At 49.4% G+C, this 15,591-nt stretch overlaps 2 protein-coding genes and 1 pseudogene across 2 annotated transcripts in view; 2 read left to right on the forward strand and 1 right to left on the reverse strand.

The window, feature by feature from the left end:
• The window catches only part of Gon4l (gon-4 like), a 79,391-nt gene extending 69,521 nt beyond the window's left edge, over positions 1-9,870 (forward strand). The window contains exons 9-16 of the mRNA XM_029475537.1: positions 1,395-1,538; positions 2,533-2,676; positions 2,757-2,876; positions 5,210-5,320; positions 7,172-7,382; positions 7,786-8,389; positions 8,470-8,572; positions 8,992-9,870. Coding sequence (XP_029331397.1) covers positions 1,395-1,538; positions 2,533-2,676; positions 2,757-2,876; positions 5,210-5,320; positions 7,172-7,382; positions 7,786-8,389; positions 8,470-8,572; positions 8,992-9,141 — 1,587 coding nt within the window. The 3' untranslated portion in view covers positions 9,142-9,870. The remainder of the gene's footprint in view (positions 1-1,394; positions 1,539-2,532; positions 2,677-2,756; positions 2,877-5,209; positions 5,321-7,171; positions 7,383-7,785; positions 8,390-8,469; positions 8,573-8,991) is intronic.
• Positions 6,282-6,400, forward strand: LOC115030768 (annotated as a pseudogene).
• Msto1 (misato mitochondrial distribution and morphology regulator 1) lies at positions 9,392-13,922 on the reverse strand. The gene is made up of 14 exons (XM_021157591.2): positions 13,742-13,922; positions 13,515-13,650; positions 12,830-12,899; positions 12,655-12,730; positions 12,028-12,091; positions 11,817-11,904; positions 11,554-11,671; positions 11,325-11,459; positions 11,075-11,227; positions 10,647-10,778; positions 10,390-10,574; positions 10,086-10,190; positions 9,901-10,010; positions 9,392-9,660 (listed from the first exon to the last, which is right to left on the reverse strand). Exons 1-14 carry the CDS (start codon positions 13,823-13,825, stop codon positions 9,446-9,448), a joined length of 1,671 nt encoding a protein of 556 aa, XP_021013250.1. The 5' UTR covers positions 13,826-13,922; the 3' UTR covers positions 9,392-9,445.
• Between the last annotated feature and the right edge of the window lie 1,669 nt (positions 13,923-15,591).

Raw genomic sequence — 15,591 nt, forward strand, 5'->3', positions numbered from 1 at the left:
GGCGGATTTCTGAGTTCGAGGCCAGCCTGGTCTACAAAGTGAGTTCCAGGACAGCCAAGGCTACACAGAGAAACCCTGCCTCGAAAAAACCAAAAAAAAAAATTTTTTTTCTTAAATACATGGACTTTCTAGGTAGCCTCTAATGGCCTGGAGCTCATTGTTTAGGCGAGGCTGCACGGAGATCCTCCTGCCTCTGCCCCTCAAGTGCTGGNATTAAAGGCGTGTGCCGTCATACGCCATCTCCTTTATACTAAGCAATTGTTTAGTGTCAGACAAATCTTGAGGCTTACAATAGCAGTTAAAAGGATATTAATTTCTCTGCCCTCAAAAGAGTTTTCAGTCTCAAAAAAGTCTGTAACATAAGATTATAAAAATAGTCAAGTATATAGTANATTATCTTTTATGATGATAATTATTCATAGAAAACTAGAACAAGATAAGATAAGCAAGAGACTAGAGAATTGTAAATGAGCAAGAAGATGGTGTGTGTGTATGTGTATGTCTGTATGTAGTGTCTATGTGTGGTCTGTGTTGGTGTGTGTATGTGTGTGTCTGTGTGTGTGCTTGTGTGTGTATGTGTCTGTGTGTATACATGCTTATAATTTCAGCACTCGGGAAGCTGAGCCAGAATGATTGCTGCTGATTCATGNCCAGCCTAGGTCTGATGCCTGTTCAGAATTCTGGATTCTGTGGTCCATAGTGAAAGCCTGTCTTCAAAAAGAAAAAGAGTTGGAGACTAAGAGTTGAAATGGGAGGAAACACATGTTGTGCGTGGTGACTCCTAAGTACTATCCCTGTGCTTGGGAGGCAGAGGGAGGAAGACACAGAGAGTGAGAAGGGGGCTGGGGGGAATGAATATGAATATGCAATATCATTTCTAGGCTAGTCTTCTTCTTCTGATAGGTGGAAAAAGAAACAGGAATAAAGAGTAACCTCATCATTTTGACAGATTGGTGCTCATTTGATGGTGGCTTAACTATACATTTAATGTCCATCTTCCTTCTGGCATTACTATTGAGGATCAAATGAGCTTATATGTAGAAGTAATTTGTACACTGACGTTCCACTTAAGTTTAAATATCTTATTTTATAATCCATAAAATAAAATAATGAAGAACTTTAGATATATATATATATATCTTATTTGTTTTATTTGAGATAATTCTCATGTGAACCCCATGCTGGCCTTGACCTTAGAATCCTTCTGTCTCAGCCTCCTACTAATGAGAGAGATACATATCTAGTAAATCTTTCACATAACCATTTCTTGGGTTTTAAATTGACACCTGTCATGAGCAGTGCCTCTGACCCATTGCTCTTAGCTCTTCTCAGAGCCTTCCTGTCCGGCTTAGCTGTGTAGTGACTCCTTTCTTGTCTTCCTTCCGCTCTGATAGTTTGAGGAGCAGCAGGCTTTTGAGAAAAGCCGGAAGTTCCTCCGGCAGCTGGAGATCTGCTTTGCTGAGAACCCCTCCCACCACCAGAAGATCATCAAGGTTCTCCAGGGCTGTGCAGACTGCGTTCCTCAGGACATCGCCGAGGTGCTCCCCGTCCCGCTTCCCGGCAGCTTGTTCCTTCCCGCTAGCTTTATTGATTCTATGTGCATGCGTGTGTTATGTGCACATCTTTGTGCATCAGATGCATGCCTCGTGCCTGTAGAAGTTAGAAGAGGGCATTGTATTTCTTGGAACTAGAGTTACAGATGGTCGTGAACTGCCGTGTACTGGGAACCTAACCTGGGCCCTCAAGTGCTCTTGTCTCCAGCACCCATGTCCTGCCTCCTAAATGTTACTTCTGTGCCTGCCTAATGCGTTCCATATCATTTCCCTCTGGATTACCATAAACTAAGGAAATGCAGAAAGCAAGTGTGTTTTTTGACTTAGCTACTATAGTATAGTATGAAGCACAGGGACAATCCAGAGCCTGACTGCCACTCATCAGTGCTCTAGGAGAGACGTTGAAGAAAGTGGGTGCTGAAGGGTTTGCTTATGCAGGGGACCAGTCAGGCAGGAGTGAAAAGTACTGTCTTTGGGAATTGTATTTGTGACTAATATTCTCCCTCCCTCCCTAACTCCCACTGCTGTAGGCAAGCAAGCAGGGAAAAGTTTGACAATTCTTATTTATCAAAGATAGGATCCATGGGCCGATGAGATGGCTTACCTGGTAAACTTGATAGCTGCCTGATGACTTAAATTAAACCCCTGAGACCTGAATGAGTTTGTGCTAATTAATTACTTTCCATGGCACACAGTGGCCTGTGCGCACTCACTGCCTGAGTTTGCTCCCTGGAATCCACATGGTAGAAGGGGAGAACTGACTCCTAGAAGTTGTTGCCCTTTGAGCTCCACAGGTGTGCTGCGGTGTGTACACACACACACACACACACACACACACACTTAATTTAAAAATAAAATAATTTAAAAATCAAAAAAGTTAGCCTCTGTCAAAGGCAGAATGTGGGCTTCATGGAGACTGGTTTAGCGCAGTCTAGGGATGTTCAGCTGATGTCTTCTTAGCCTTCACAACTTTCCCCAGCTCAAGACACAGATGTGGCAGCTCCTCAGAGGCCACGACCACCTGCAGGATGAGTTCTCCATCTTTTTTGATCATCTGCGCCCAGCAGCTAGCAGGATGGGTGACTTTGAAGAGATCAATTGGACTGAAGAGAAAGAGTATGAGGTATAGGTTGCCAAGGGGAAGACTGCCTGGGGCAGGGGTTGGGTCCCCAAGTCTACTCACTGCCACCAACTCTCATTTAGTTTGATGGCTTTGAAGAAGTGATACTCCCTGATGTGGAAGAGGAAGAAGAGCCTGCCAAGGTGTCCACAGCCTCCAAGAGCAAGAGGCGAAAAGAGATTGGGGTTCAGCATCAAGATAAGGTATGCATGCTTTGGGGGAAATTGCTGCTTCTTTCACGCTGTGAATTCTACTTTGTACATATCAGTGGTATGTATAGGATAGCTCCAAGTCTTAAGGTTGGAGATGCTTATGGGGCACAAACCACAGGTAAGGCTGCTGTGGAGGGTCCCAGAGTAGTTGGGAGGAGGACCCATCAAGCCTCATTAGAAGGAGTCACAGCCAGGCATGATGGCATTCCTACACCTCGAGGCTGAGGCAGGCATATTGTGCTGCGTCAAAGGTAGCTTAGCCTACATAGTGAAACCCTACCTCAAGAAAGAAAGGGAACAAATACAAGACAATCAAACAAAATACCCCTAGGTATTTCATGCTTTTATCCTAGCTCAGAGCTGCCATGTTTCTTACCTTTGGGTTTTTTTTTAACTTTTTCCCCTGGAAAAAATAATGATAATTTACAACTGGCAAATGTAGCAGTTGTATTATATGTGACAGCATTGTATAGGTTATTAATTAGTTCATGAAATTGTCATATCAATACTGCAGCGGGTTTTACTTATGTAACTGAAGTGCATAGACAAGCTAATGCCAGAGTGAGACCCTTCAGCTGTCGGTGTTGGGACACTGATGTATGACTTATTTCTAGTTGGAGAGGCTGCTCATACTTAGGACCAGGAAAGCCTTGGGCTAAGATGGATCAGAGCCTGGTGACAAGAGGTTGAAATCAGGTCCCTATGCTCAGACCTCCATACATACGGTAGTGTGCATGTATGCACATATGTGTATGTAGTAGATGTAGTAATCTTAGAGAACAGTGTGTTTCTGTGTAGGAAAATGTCAGTGTGAATGTAGGTGCGCACAGAGACCGGAAGAGGCGGTTTGTGTGCCTCTTACTTTGCGGACTCCTAAACTTAATTTCTCTGCAAGATCAGTACGTAATTGCTTTTGCTACCGAGCCATCCCTTCAGTTTCCCCAAACTAATTTATTTCTAAAGATTTGTTGTTGTTGTTGTTGTTGTTGTAGTAAGTAGAGCTAAACTGGTCCTGGAATTTACTATATGGACCAGTTTAGCCTCTGAGATTAGCTGTCTGTCTTCCTGGTGCTGCAATTAGAGGTGTGGGCGACTCTGGGGAGTGTTTGTTGTTTTACGATCGTGTATGTTGTGTGTATGGGGAATGCATGGACGCCATGGAACATTTTTGGTGGTAGAAGACAGCTGGTGTTGATTTTCTCCTGCCATTTGGGTCCCAGGGACTCAACTCCGGCTCTCAAGCCTCACTCACGACAGGTGCCTTACCCACTGAGCCATCTCACTGGCCTAAGATGTTGTCTATCTACTGTTTGCCTGTCTTTTTTTTTTTTTTTTTTTTTGGTGTGTGGGGGGTTTGTTTTGTTTGATACATTGTTTCTCTGTGTAGCCCTAGCTGTCCTGGAACTCAGAAATCTGCCAACTTTTGCCTTCCCAGTGTGGGGATCCAAGGAAAATCCCTCCACGCCTAATCAGAAGTCTTTAAATCTGTGGGTTTTCTTTTGTTTGCTTTTAAATTTAATTTATATGCTTACATGTTTGTCTGCATGTACATCTGTGTACCAACCATATTGTGCCTGGTGCCCATAGACGTCAGAAGAGGCTATCAGAGAGCCACCATGTGGGTACTGGGAATCAAACCTGGATGCTCTGAAAGAGCAGCCACTCTCTTAACTGCCAAGCTGTTTCTCTAGCTAGCCTCTTAAAAAAAAAACAACTATTCATTCATTTTATGTATATGAGTACACTGTAGCTGTCTTGAAGGCATCAGATCCCTTTACAGATGGTTGTGAGCCACCATGTGGGTCCTGGGAATTGAACCCAGGACCTCTGGAAGAACCGGCAGCACTCTTAACCGCTGAGCCATCTCTCCAGCCCTCTAGCTAGCTTCTCTAGCCTCGTAAAGCCACATTTCTTTAGTGTCTCTCTGCAAAGCTTTTGAGTAAATAAATGGCCTTGAGAACTTGTGCATCGAGTTAATAACGGTTTTCGGGTTTTGGCTTTATTGAGTAGTCACTGTACAAAGTCATTTCTAAGAGTTTAGAGAATACACCGGGAGTCAGAAAGTCTGTGACCTGGATCTACTCTGGAGTTCCCCAGTGCATTTCTTTTTTAAAATCTGTTTGACTTAAGTTTGTCCTGGGCCTATGGCATGCCTCTTTCTTTGGATCATTGTAGGCTCTTCAGGGATTCCTAAGGGACTGTGACCAGTGTCCCCTCAGTGTAAGGTGGTACATTCTCAAGGAGGAGTGGGAGGCCTGTCAACTCAGTTGTTTCTCTCACTTCTGAAAGGAGTGGGCGGCTAATGAAGCCGGGGTTTGTTGTAGGACACCGAATGGCCTGAAGCAGCCAAGGACTGTTCCTGTTCCTGCCATGAGGGAGGTCCCGAATCTAAGCTGAAGAAGAGCAAAAGGAGAAACTGTCACTGCAGCAGCAAGGTGAGAAAGGCGCTTGGTGTGGGGACTGCCCAGGCCTCACTGCCACTGTGCAGACGCTGGGGCTTTGTTGGCTTTGTTGGCTTTGTTGGCATGGGGCTTGGGGCCTCACATCCTCCTCCCTCTGCTCTGCGAGCTGGGAGTGAAGATGTGTGCCAACACTCCTGATAGGTGCTGTTTTGCTACTACAGGTTGGTGTCTCTTTGAATTTATAAAGTGATCATATACATCAGATTATATGCAGTACACACATGTGCACATACATAAAATAAATGGACCCTTCTACAAAATCTAAAATGGAGCCAGATGCCTGGCCTGTAAACTCCACATGAGAAGGAGGTGAAAGCAGGAAGATCAGAAGTTCTAGGTCATGCTCAGCTACATCATAAGTGTGAGGGCAGCCTGGGATGGTAACACCCTCTCTCAAAGCCAAAGGACATGGGTAGACTTTTCCTTTTGTTGTCATGGTTTGTCTTGTTGTTTGGTCTTGAGACAGTGACTTGTTACATAACCCAGCTTGACCCCAAACTCACCATCCTTCTGTCTGTATGTTTTGAGTTTTAGGACTTTGGACATAAATCCCACACTCAATTTTATGTGTAGCTGAGATCAAACTCAGGGCTCCTTTTATGGTAGGCAAGCACTCCACCGATTGAGCTACATCTTCAGCTTTAGATTTTTTTTTCCCTTTTTTTCTGAGTTGATTTAAAATTTTTAAGATAAAGCCTCATGTAGCCCTTGCTGTATTGACCATGTAGTCAGCCTAGGACTCCTGCCTCCACTACTTAAGTACTGGGATTACAGTTGGGTTTCTCTGTATATCCTTGACTGTCCAGGAATTTACTCTCTAGACCAGGCTAGTGTCTAACTCACAGAGATCCACCTGCTTCTGCCTCCCAGGTCCTGGAATTAAAGGTACGCTCCCCAACTTCCTGTCTGCATTTTCCTTTTTAAACAGTCTATGACCTACGGCCATACCACCCTGAATGCGCTTGATCTTGTCTGGTCTTGGAAGCTAAGCAGGTCGAGGCCTGGTTAGTACTTGAATGGGAGACCACCTGGGAATACTGGGTGCTGTAGGCTTTTTTTTTTTAAAGGAAAAATAAAACCAGTCTTTGATTTGAATATGGTGTTCACATCTTGGGAGACAGAGACCAGGGGCTGGGAAACAAACACTGTATAGCATGGAGCAAACATAAAGCCCCTGTCTCAGAACACTAGTGGTTGGAGGGATAGCTCAGCAGTTAAGAATACTGGCTGGCCTTCCAAGGGCCGTTGCTTCTTTTCTCTGCACCTACACGGCAGCTCACAACTGTCTATAACTCCAGTTCCAGGGGATCCAGTCCTTTCCTCTGGACTCAGCACCATAGGCACATGGTGCACAGACATTCATGCAGGCATGAATATGCATAAAATGAATATGCATAGCCATGATATGCATAAAATGAATAAAACGAATGCTTCTAGAAATGGAGAGTAAAGCTGTAGTTAAAGTATCTCCTCATAGACTTGTGATTGTCTGGGGACGTCCTCTAGGAAGTCTGTGCTTCTGTGGGACATCAGTGTAGGTAGCCCTACAGTTGTCTCCTTCGCTTTCCCTTTCTTTTCATCAAATAAGCCTGTGAGCAAGACGGAGTAAAGACAACTTTGGATCTTCCCAGTGAGCGGATGCGTATCACAAATAGAGTCCTCATTGGAAAAGCACGCTGGCTGACTTGCTGAGGGTATCACAAATAGAGTCCTCATTAGAAAAGCACGCTGGCTGACTTGCTGAGCACCAGCAGAGGCCTTGCCTTGGGGAGGCCTGAGACATAGGAAGGTCAGAGCATTTTTAACCTAGAGTCACCCTTGCAGGTCTGTGACAGCAAACCCTACAAGAGCAAGGAGCCCCCTGAGTTGGTGGGCAGCGGCCCCCTCCACGAGGCCAGTACTGTGCCTGGCAGTAAGGAAGCAGGGCAAGGCAAGGACTTGTTAGAAGAGGAAATCCAGGAGGAGCAAGAGAACATGGAGGTGACCCAGAGTAAGACTGGCAGGACCACGCGAAAGGGAGAGGCCCCCGCTCCAGGTGAGTGACTGACCGCGCTACGGCTGCTGCTCCTGCCTTTGCTTTTCCCCACACTGCAGCAAGCTATGTCAGCTGCTGTAACAGCTTTGCAATGGTGGGCGTGCCATGCTGTCGTGGACAGACTATGAGACTCCCTTTCCCACTCCCGTCTCTCACACGCATGGTCTACACAGTGAGTTCCAGACTAGCCAGAGCTACATAGTGGGACCCTGTCTCAAAAATAACAATAAAACAGATTCCTAAAGTCTTTCCCTAGGCTTGTGTAATCAATATTCTACCAACCCTGGCCTCCTTTGAGTGGCTCCATTCTCTCGAGCAGCCTCTCTACTGGAACTACATTGTTGTAGCTCCCCAGGGCTGTGTTTCCCAGTGCATACCCTGATCTCATATTCCTTCTAAGCAGGGTCGACAGTAGGGAGTACTTTGCTGTGCCCTGCAGAAGTGACTCCCATGGAGCTGCTGTTGGAGGGCCCAGCGCTCTGCTCAGCAGAGACTCCTCGGCTTCCTCCTCAGACTGGAGCTGTAGTCTGCTCTGTCAGGAGAAACCAGGCTGGGCCTGAAGTTGTCTCCTGCCTCAGCACCTCCTCCTTACCTCCTGAAGAGGGTGCTGCTAACTCAGAGGCTGTTGCAGCCCACCGAGAAGCATCAGAAACTGAGAGGCTGCCAGGAACTGTGGAGCGCCCTGCTCCCCTCCCAAGTCCTGTTTCCGTGACGACCAGAGACATGGGGAGCAGACACATTTGTGGGAACGCAGGCAGTCAGCATTGGCTCATTGAGAGCAGAGCTGAGGCAGAGGCAGCCCATGTGGCGGCCCCTATCTGTGAAAAGTCATCAGGAGCCAGGGCCTCAGAGGCTGCTCCCAAAACTGCCAGAGAGGTCCTGGCTGAAGACAGTGGGACACAAGGCATGGGCCCAGAAGGGGTGCTACCAAAAGCCTCAGAAGCCACCGTTTGTGCCAACAACAGCAAGGTCAGCTCCACTGGGGAGAAGGTGGTGCTTTGGACAAGGTAGGTATAGATGGGTTGTATTTGCAGAATTTAATACAGATCGAAAAAGCTTGGAGCTAACCATCCTGCCTGGATTACAGGGAAGCAGACCGAGTGATTCTCACCATGTGCCAGGAGCAGGGAGCACAGCCTCACACCTTCAGTGTCATTTCTCAGCAGTTGGGAAATAAGACCCCTGTTGAGGTAAGGTGGGAGGGGCAGGTGATGATGGGAACAGAGGTGAGAGGATGGGACCAGCTGGGGTCACAGTCACAATCAAGGCAGCAACTTTAAAGAGTGGTCTGAAAAAGGCTTGACCTGCCTGGGGTAGGGTTTCTTTGGAGGGGTTTCTTTGGAGACAGCATTTTCACTGTGTCTGGAAAGCCTAGAACAATGTAGAGCAGGTGGTCTCGACTTGAACTCAGAGATCCATCTGGCTCAGCCTCCTGATTGCTGGAATTAAAGGTACACACATACTGTGTGTGTGTGTGCGCATGCGTGTGCGCGGTTCTCTTTCCTATACATAAGACGCAACCCTGCCCCCCGCCCCGCCCCGTCCCCGTCCCCGTCCGCCTGCCTGCCTGCCCACCCACTGTAAGAGCATGGCCCTCTTCCTGTCCTAGGTTTCCCACCGCTTCCGAGAGCTCATGCAGCTCTTCCACACGGCCTGCGAGGCCAGCTCTGAGGACGAGGACGATGCTACCAGCACCAGCAACGCAGACCAGCTCTCTGACCACGGGGACCTGCTGTCAGAAGAGGAGCTAGACGAGTGACATCTGCCAGGACCCACCCTACAGCCATCAGCACTGGAGATGGAGCGCACCTCACTCGTGGAGACCTTGAGGACGGAGCAAGTATGGAGATGGCTCTAAAGCTCGTCTCTCAGGGGCGTTGGTGAAGACCCTACAAGCCCAATCTGTACATAGCACTGAGGGAGCTCGGGGCTTGCCTAGGAGTCTGGTGGTCTCAGTGTTTTTAAATGTACAAATGCGTATGTCAAGTAACAGGTCCCTACACACTGGGTTCCTGCACGGCAGCTTTTATTATAAATTATCTCCCACTACCCTCCCCTGGACTTCAGTTCGAGAGACTGTCACCCTCCTGGTAACACTGGGCCAAGCTGTGTAACTCCTGCAGCATCTCTTCCATGTCATCTTGCTCCACGCCAGCGTCCATGAAGCTAGCCCAGCGCCGGAGGTCAAGTCTGCTGAGCTCTTCAGCCAAGTCTCCCAGGGTCCGGTGCAAGGATGAAGTTGAACGCAAGGCTCCAAACACAGGGATGCTCTGTACTGCTGCAGAGGGAAAGAAGAGGGAGGCTGAGTGGGCTGGGGTCTGCTCTGGGACGTGTAGACCTGACTGGGAGGTACAGCGGTGACGCGTGTGCTGTCCATTCTGTGTGCTCCCCAGGGGCTCGTAGTCAAGCAGAGGAACACTGAACTGTGAACTTGGTTTTCTTTGCACTTTTAATCCAGGAAGAGAAAGAGTAAAACTGTTCCTATGTAGCTCAAATGTTCGCTTTCTTCATGTCCTACCTGTGCCCTTGGGGGGACTGTCCACGGCCAGCCCTTTCTGACTGAAGCTTGAGAAGAAGTGTGGATATGGAGGAGCCACTTTGCAGGGAGTCAGCAGCAGATGTGACGAACTGCAGACAGAGAGGTGATGAGCAGGGGGCCAGGGCTGCAGGGGCCTGGGGAAGGGCAGGTGTATATGGACTGACCTCAAGACTCTAGGGTGCTGCTGCTGTAAGTACTGGGCCAAGACTTCTTCTCCAGAGGCGCATGCATGGAGAGCAGAGGGCAGAGGTGTCCCTGGGTTGAGTTTACTGCAAGGACAAAACCGCATTTACCTTTGGCTGCACGAATATAAGCTAAGATTCATACATTCTTGGGCCATCAAGTAAACTGGTCCAGAGCTTTCTAGGTAAGGCGTCCATGGTAGCAGAAAATGGGTGTCAGAAGGCATGCTAGGGAAACAGACATGCCCAGTACTTACAGGGGCCTGGAAGACCCAGCAGTCTTTACCTGGTGTGGCTAGCTCTGTCTATGCCTCTGAGCACCACAGACTGGGCAAAGCACCGATGTCCAGCAGAATCTCCGCATGCAGACAGGGAGGTCCATGGGGTGGCTTCTCCAAGCTGCGTCAGGATGTCAGGAAGGGACTGGCCTCGAACCAGTGGGAAGGGGATGATTGCTTCTGCTGTCACCACCTAAACACCGGGAGGGCGCAGGTTACAAAGGGTTTTCTGAGCTTTGGGTCAGCCCCTCACACAGCTCCTTACCTTTTTCCCAGAGAAACTCAGCACATCAGCCAAGTGAGCCATGGTAACCATTGAGGAGCGCAGGCGATAGGGAACAGTCACCGTGTCCAGAGCTGTCGCCAGGATGGCGCTACAGTGGAAGGGCAGAGTGGCCTGTCAAGTGGGACAGGAGGGGAACACTGCATCTTCTGGGTGTGGAAAATAGGTGGAGGCAGAACATGAAGGACAGACATCCAGGGAAGGAAATCAGACTGTCCTTAAACAGGACAAACGTGAGCCGCTAAGGGGCCAAGTTCAAGCTGGAAAACCTCTTTGCTGTTATGAAGGGCTCCCCAGCATGTGCTAGGCAACACACAGCCACATGGAGTCAGGGGCGAGGGAACAGACAGAGCCACAGAAAACACAGGACAGATGCCACAGATGCCACAGATGCTGAGCTTGAGCCTTACATCATAATGTAGGGAAGGGAAGTTGACAGGCGGCTTGGGTCGCAGGCCCAGGTTCCCTCCAAGGGATAAGGGACAGACGAAGGAGCTGTATCCAGTCAGGTGCACCAGGCCAAATGCTGTGTTTAAGAGACGATAGATGTTTTTCTGAGGCTCCTGGTAATAGAAATGGGAGTGGCTTGCATCAGGCAACTTGCACAGTGGGATCCTCTTTTCCCAACAACTGCTGCTTGCTCTTTCAGCTTCCACTCACCCCAAGACTGTAGGGGCCCGGGAGCAGGCCCCAGGTTAGGACTCCCCGCCCTGCATACTCGTCTTGTAGTAGCTCTGCAGTTTTAGCACCTACTCCAGAGAAGCCATCATGGAGGTCACACAGGAGCTGGAAGCCCTGGAGACAGATGAAGACCAAAAGAAGGGGGGGGGGGGACTTTAGGACGAGGAGGCTTTGTACTCCAACATCATCCACCTTGCCACACAGTTACCTGCAAGTAGTCACATTCTTCCACATAGAAGTGCAGCCTGTCCTCCAGCTCTTCCAAGTACCTGGGTTCCTTCAGGACACTCTCCCCTTGGCCAAAAGCCTCTAGCCGGCCTGTCTCACTGCCAAAAATCACCATGATAAAAGACTCAGCCCTGCATTCAACTCCTCAGTCTGCTGTTCTGGAGGGCAGGTGAGATGGACCCCAGCCTTATCCAGTGTTGGGGGGACCTAAGCTTTGCCTCACAGCCGCCGCAGTCCCCATACCCATCATGGTTGTACTTCTGGATCACACAGATGCTCCGTGGATGGAGATGGACTCTGAGGAAGTCTGACCAGACTTTGATGTTGTTCTCTGTGGGGATAAGGGATTTTGGAATCTGTAGCAGGGATGACTAGTGGGAGGACACAGCTGATGCGATGAACCATCGCCCAAGATGCTTCTCTGTCCAGTGTCCAGCATCAAGGGCTATCTCACCTTTGCCATTTTGGATATTCTGGATCAGTTTGGCCCTCCAGGCACCGTCACTACTCCGCACTCCCTGGGAGGGGTGAGAAGATTTTAGTTCCAGGTTGTTTTTGTCCGCCATGGGCTTATCTTTACTTCTGTGTATATGTGTGTATCTGTGTAAGTTTACGTACACCATGTGCATGAGGTACCCAAAGCCAGAAGAGGGTATTAGAACCCCAGGAACTGAAGTTACAGCTGTGAGCTGCCTGATATGGACACTGGGAACTCAATTCAGAGTTCTGGAAGAACAGGCCTGACTTTTTTTTTTTTCGAGACAGGGTTTCTCTGTGTAGCCCTGGCCGTCCTGGAACTCACTTTGTATACCAGGCCGGTCTAGAACTCAGAAATCCGCCTGCCTCTGCCTCCCAAGTGCTAGGATTAAAGGCGTGCACCACCACCGCCCAGCCAGGCCCGACTCTTAACTTCTGAGCCAGTTTTTGGGTTCCCGCCAGTTCAGAGACAACGGTGCTTTTTGCAAAAAATACTCCTCTCCGGCATTTACAGTGAGTAGAAACCCTTTGCTCTGCATCCGAGAGCTACTGTGCTTGTAGCAGGTTTAAAGGTTTGGGACAGAGCCCCATCCATCATCATCACCTCTGCACTCAGAAGGTCCTGGAGGTTTGGGTTCTTTGGGTGGGCTTCTTCTCTGTGTGTGGTGAGCTTCCCCTGCCTGAAAGAGTAGAGATTAAGCAGAGAAAGCATCCCTCTGCAGAGCTCTCCAGCCGTCTATGTACACACAGTGGGCCATGCTCACAGGAGTGATACTTACCACGCTACTGCAGCCTCTAGCTGTCGGTCTCTGTAGAGGTTACCTTCTTCTTTTAGGGTATTCAGACTACCTGCCCAGAAATGAAAGGCAAGGTCAAACCGAGGGGGGTCATGTGATCAAGACTAAACTGATCACCTGTCAGGGAACATGGTGTGGCAGTTCCTCTCGACCAAGATGAGGTCTCCCTTTGTAGCCCTGAGTGGTTTACAATACAGACAAATTGGTTTTGAACTCAGAGCTTCTACCTGCCTTTGCTGGGATTAAGGGCGTGCCCAACTACACATGGCGCTTAGATATACATTAGATGGGACAGGGAATATGGAATCCATCCTTCTGTCAAAAGCTGTGGTCCAGCCGGGCATGGTGGCGCACGCCTTTAATCCCAGCACTAGGGAGGCAAAGGCAGACGGATTTCTGAGTTCGAGGCCAGCCAGGGCTACCCAGAGAAACCCTGTCTCGAAAACAAACAAACAAAAAACCGAAACAAAACAAGCTGTGGTCCGCCTGTAGGTGTGAGTGCAAGCAGCTTTAACATTATACTGACAATTCCAGAGCCAGATCCTGAAGTAAACTTGCCTTTTCGGCATCCTCGGGGGTTATGCCCAATCCGGTATCTGAAGTGAACTGATGCTAGGGCCCTCTCACGCCACACGGGAAAACTTGGCTGAGCTCGCCATCGCCTCACCTTTCAGATCCATGAGGATGAGTCGAGGCGTATAGGTTTCCTGGCCATGCAGTGTCCGGCCTGTTCTGTACAAGACGTCGGGGCACAGCTCGCCTGGCGACTCTTCGTCCTCGGCCGTGCGTCCCAGCGCAGCATCCTGCAGGGTTCACAGGGCTGAGCGGAGGGGGAAGGAGGGGCAGGGCCGGTACTGTCTGCGGGGAGCGCCGGGCTGCCGCTAAGGGCCTGACCTGCTGGTTCCACCAGTGCGCCCCCACGAAACCCGCGAAATGTCCCAACTGCAGCGTGAGCACCTCGCGGGCCCCGCCCGCCATACCGCCGCTGCTCTGGGGCACTCCACCGCCGCCGCGGGCCCGTCAGCCGGAGGGGCGGCTCCCGCGCCCGATTGGTTCGCGAGCACGTGCTTTCCCGTTGGCCTCCCGATTCGTTGGTGTCCGAGGCCGCAGCTCACGCCCGCCTCTTCCTCTTCTGGAACGTCGGAAGCTGCTGCGATCGGCCGTGGTCACGCCGTTCCTGCTGCGCCTCAGAGTGTAGCGGGTCTGGCCAAGGTCATGGAAGGTCCTCTCACCTGCTTCTGTCTCTCTTCGCGCAGATGCCTCTCTCTCTCCTGTAGCTAATAATTCACGCGAGGGGATAAAAAAACCCGACGGGGAACTCGACTCTTCTGGACCCTCCCACTCACTTCCTTTTCCCATCTTTAATGTCCCAGCCCTGCTAAACCAGTGGTTCTGTTAGGTTCTGGGAAAGATTGTAGTCCCTTTCTCGCGTGTTTATGTAGTTTGATTGTACTTCAGTGCTGTTTTCATTTGTTCTTTGGTTTGGTTCGTTATTTGTTTTGTTGTTGTTTTGTTTTTTGAGATGGAGTCTCAGTATGTAGCTCCTGGCTGGCCTGAAATGGCTGTGTAAAGCAGGCTGACTTCAAACTCAAAAGAAATCAGACCTCCACTTCCCGAGTGCTGGAATCAGTGCTCTTAACCTCTGAGCCATCTCTCCAGCCTCCCCCCCCCCCCCGTTTATTTCTTATGTGAGTACACTGTCCCTCTCTTCAGACACACCAGAAGAGGGCATACATGTGTTACAGATGGTTGTGAGCCACCATGTGGTTACTGGGAGCTAAGCAGCAAGTGCAAGCAAAACTGGAGAGTCGACAGCCATGATAGGTGTGAGAGAGGCTGTGGTTGACAGAGGGCAAATCTTTACTCAATATAGTGTGGGCAGAGTGATGTACTCAGCCCCCAACAAGCTGTCCAGCCCAGTGATCCCTCTGGCTCTGAACAGTGACATATTCAAGGTGTACAGGCCATTTCCCGACTGGACCTCCTTGATAGGCCTCCATGCTCCTTGCTTCTCCTGGACGCCCTGTTGGTCAGTTGCCTGTGCTATGGCAGTGAACCACATTGATGACTGTGGGCTGTCCTGCCAACCTGTGGGTGGAGGTCCTTGGCATGTGCTGATGTGGGAGACACAAAGTGGACATCTTTTGGTTTGTGCTGTTGCCAGGAAACCATGTGGAAACCTGGGATCCACGTCCCCGCTGACTGTAAAGATCAAGGAAGCTGCTCTTGTGGTGTTCCTGACGACTACACACACAGAGTTGGGAAAGAGGATCATAGAAGGCTTCTGTAACATCCTCAGCCTCCTTAAAAAAAGTAACAGCCTAAAAAAGGAAGTCATCAAAGAAGAGAGAGAGAGGAAAAAAAACAGCTGATGGCTTTTGGCGGTGGGGCAGTGCAGATGGAGAGACTCAGGCCTTTGATGCTCCATTGAGTATATGAACAACACAAAATGGGCTTTTATCCCCTTTGTGGGATGGGGTGGGGGTCGAACATGGGAGGACTGGAAGGTGGGAGAGATCATGATGTGAGATTCCCAAATAATCAATACATGAAAATACTATCTGGGTGGTGGTAGTGCACACCTTTAATCACAGCACTTGGGAGGCAGAGAGAGGCAGGTGAGTTTTGAGGCCAGCCTGGTCTACGGAGTGAGCTCCAGGATAGCTAGCTAGGGCTAAACTGAGAAAATCTGTCTCAAGGAACAAAGAAAGAAACAAACAAAATCAATGAAATATTACATTAAA

The sequence above is a fragment of the Mus caroli genome, chromosome 3 (assembly GCF_900094665.2).
Source record: "Mus caroli chromosome 3, CAROLI_EIJ_v1.1, whole genome shotgun sequence".
In the NCBI taxonomy this organism is placed as follows: domain Eukaryota; kingdom Metazoa; phylum Chordata; class Mammalia; order Rodentia; family Muridae; genus Mus; species Mus caroli.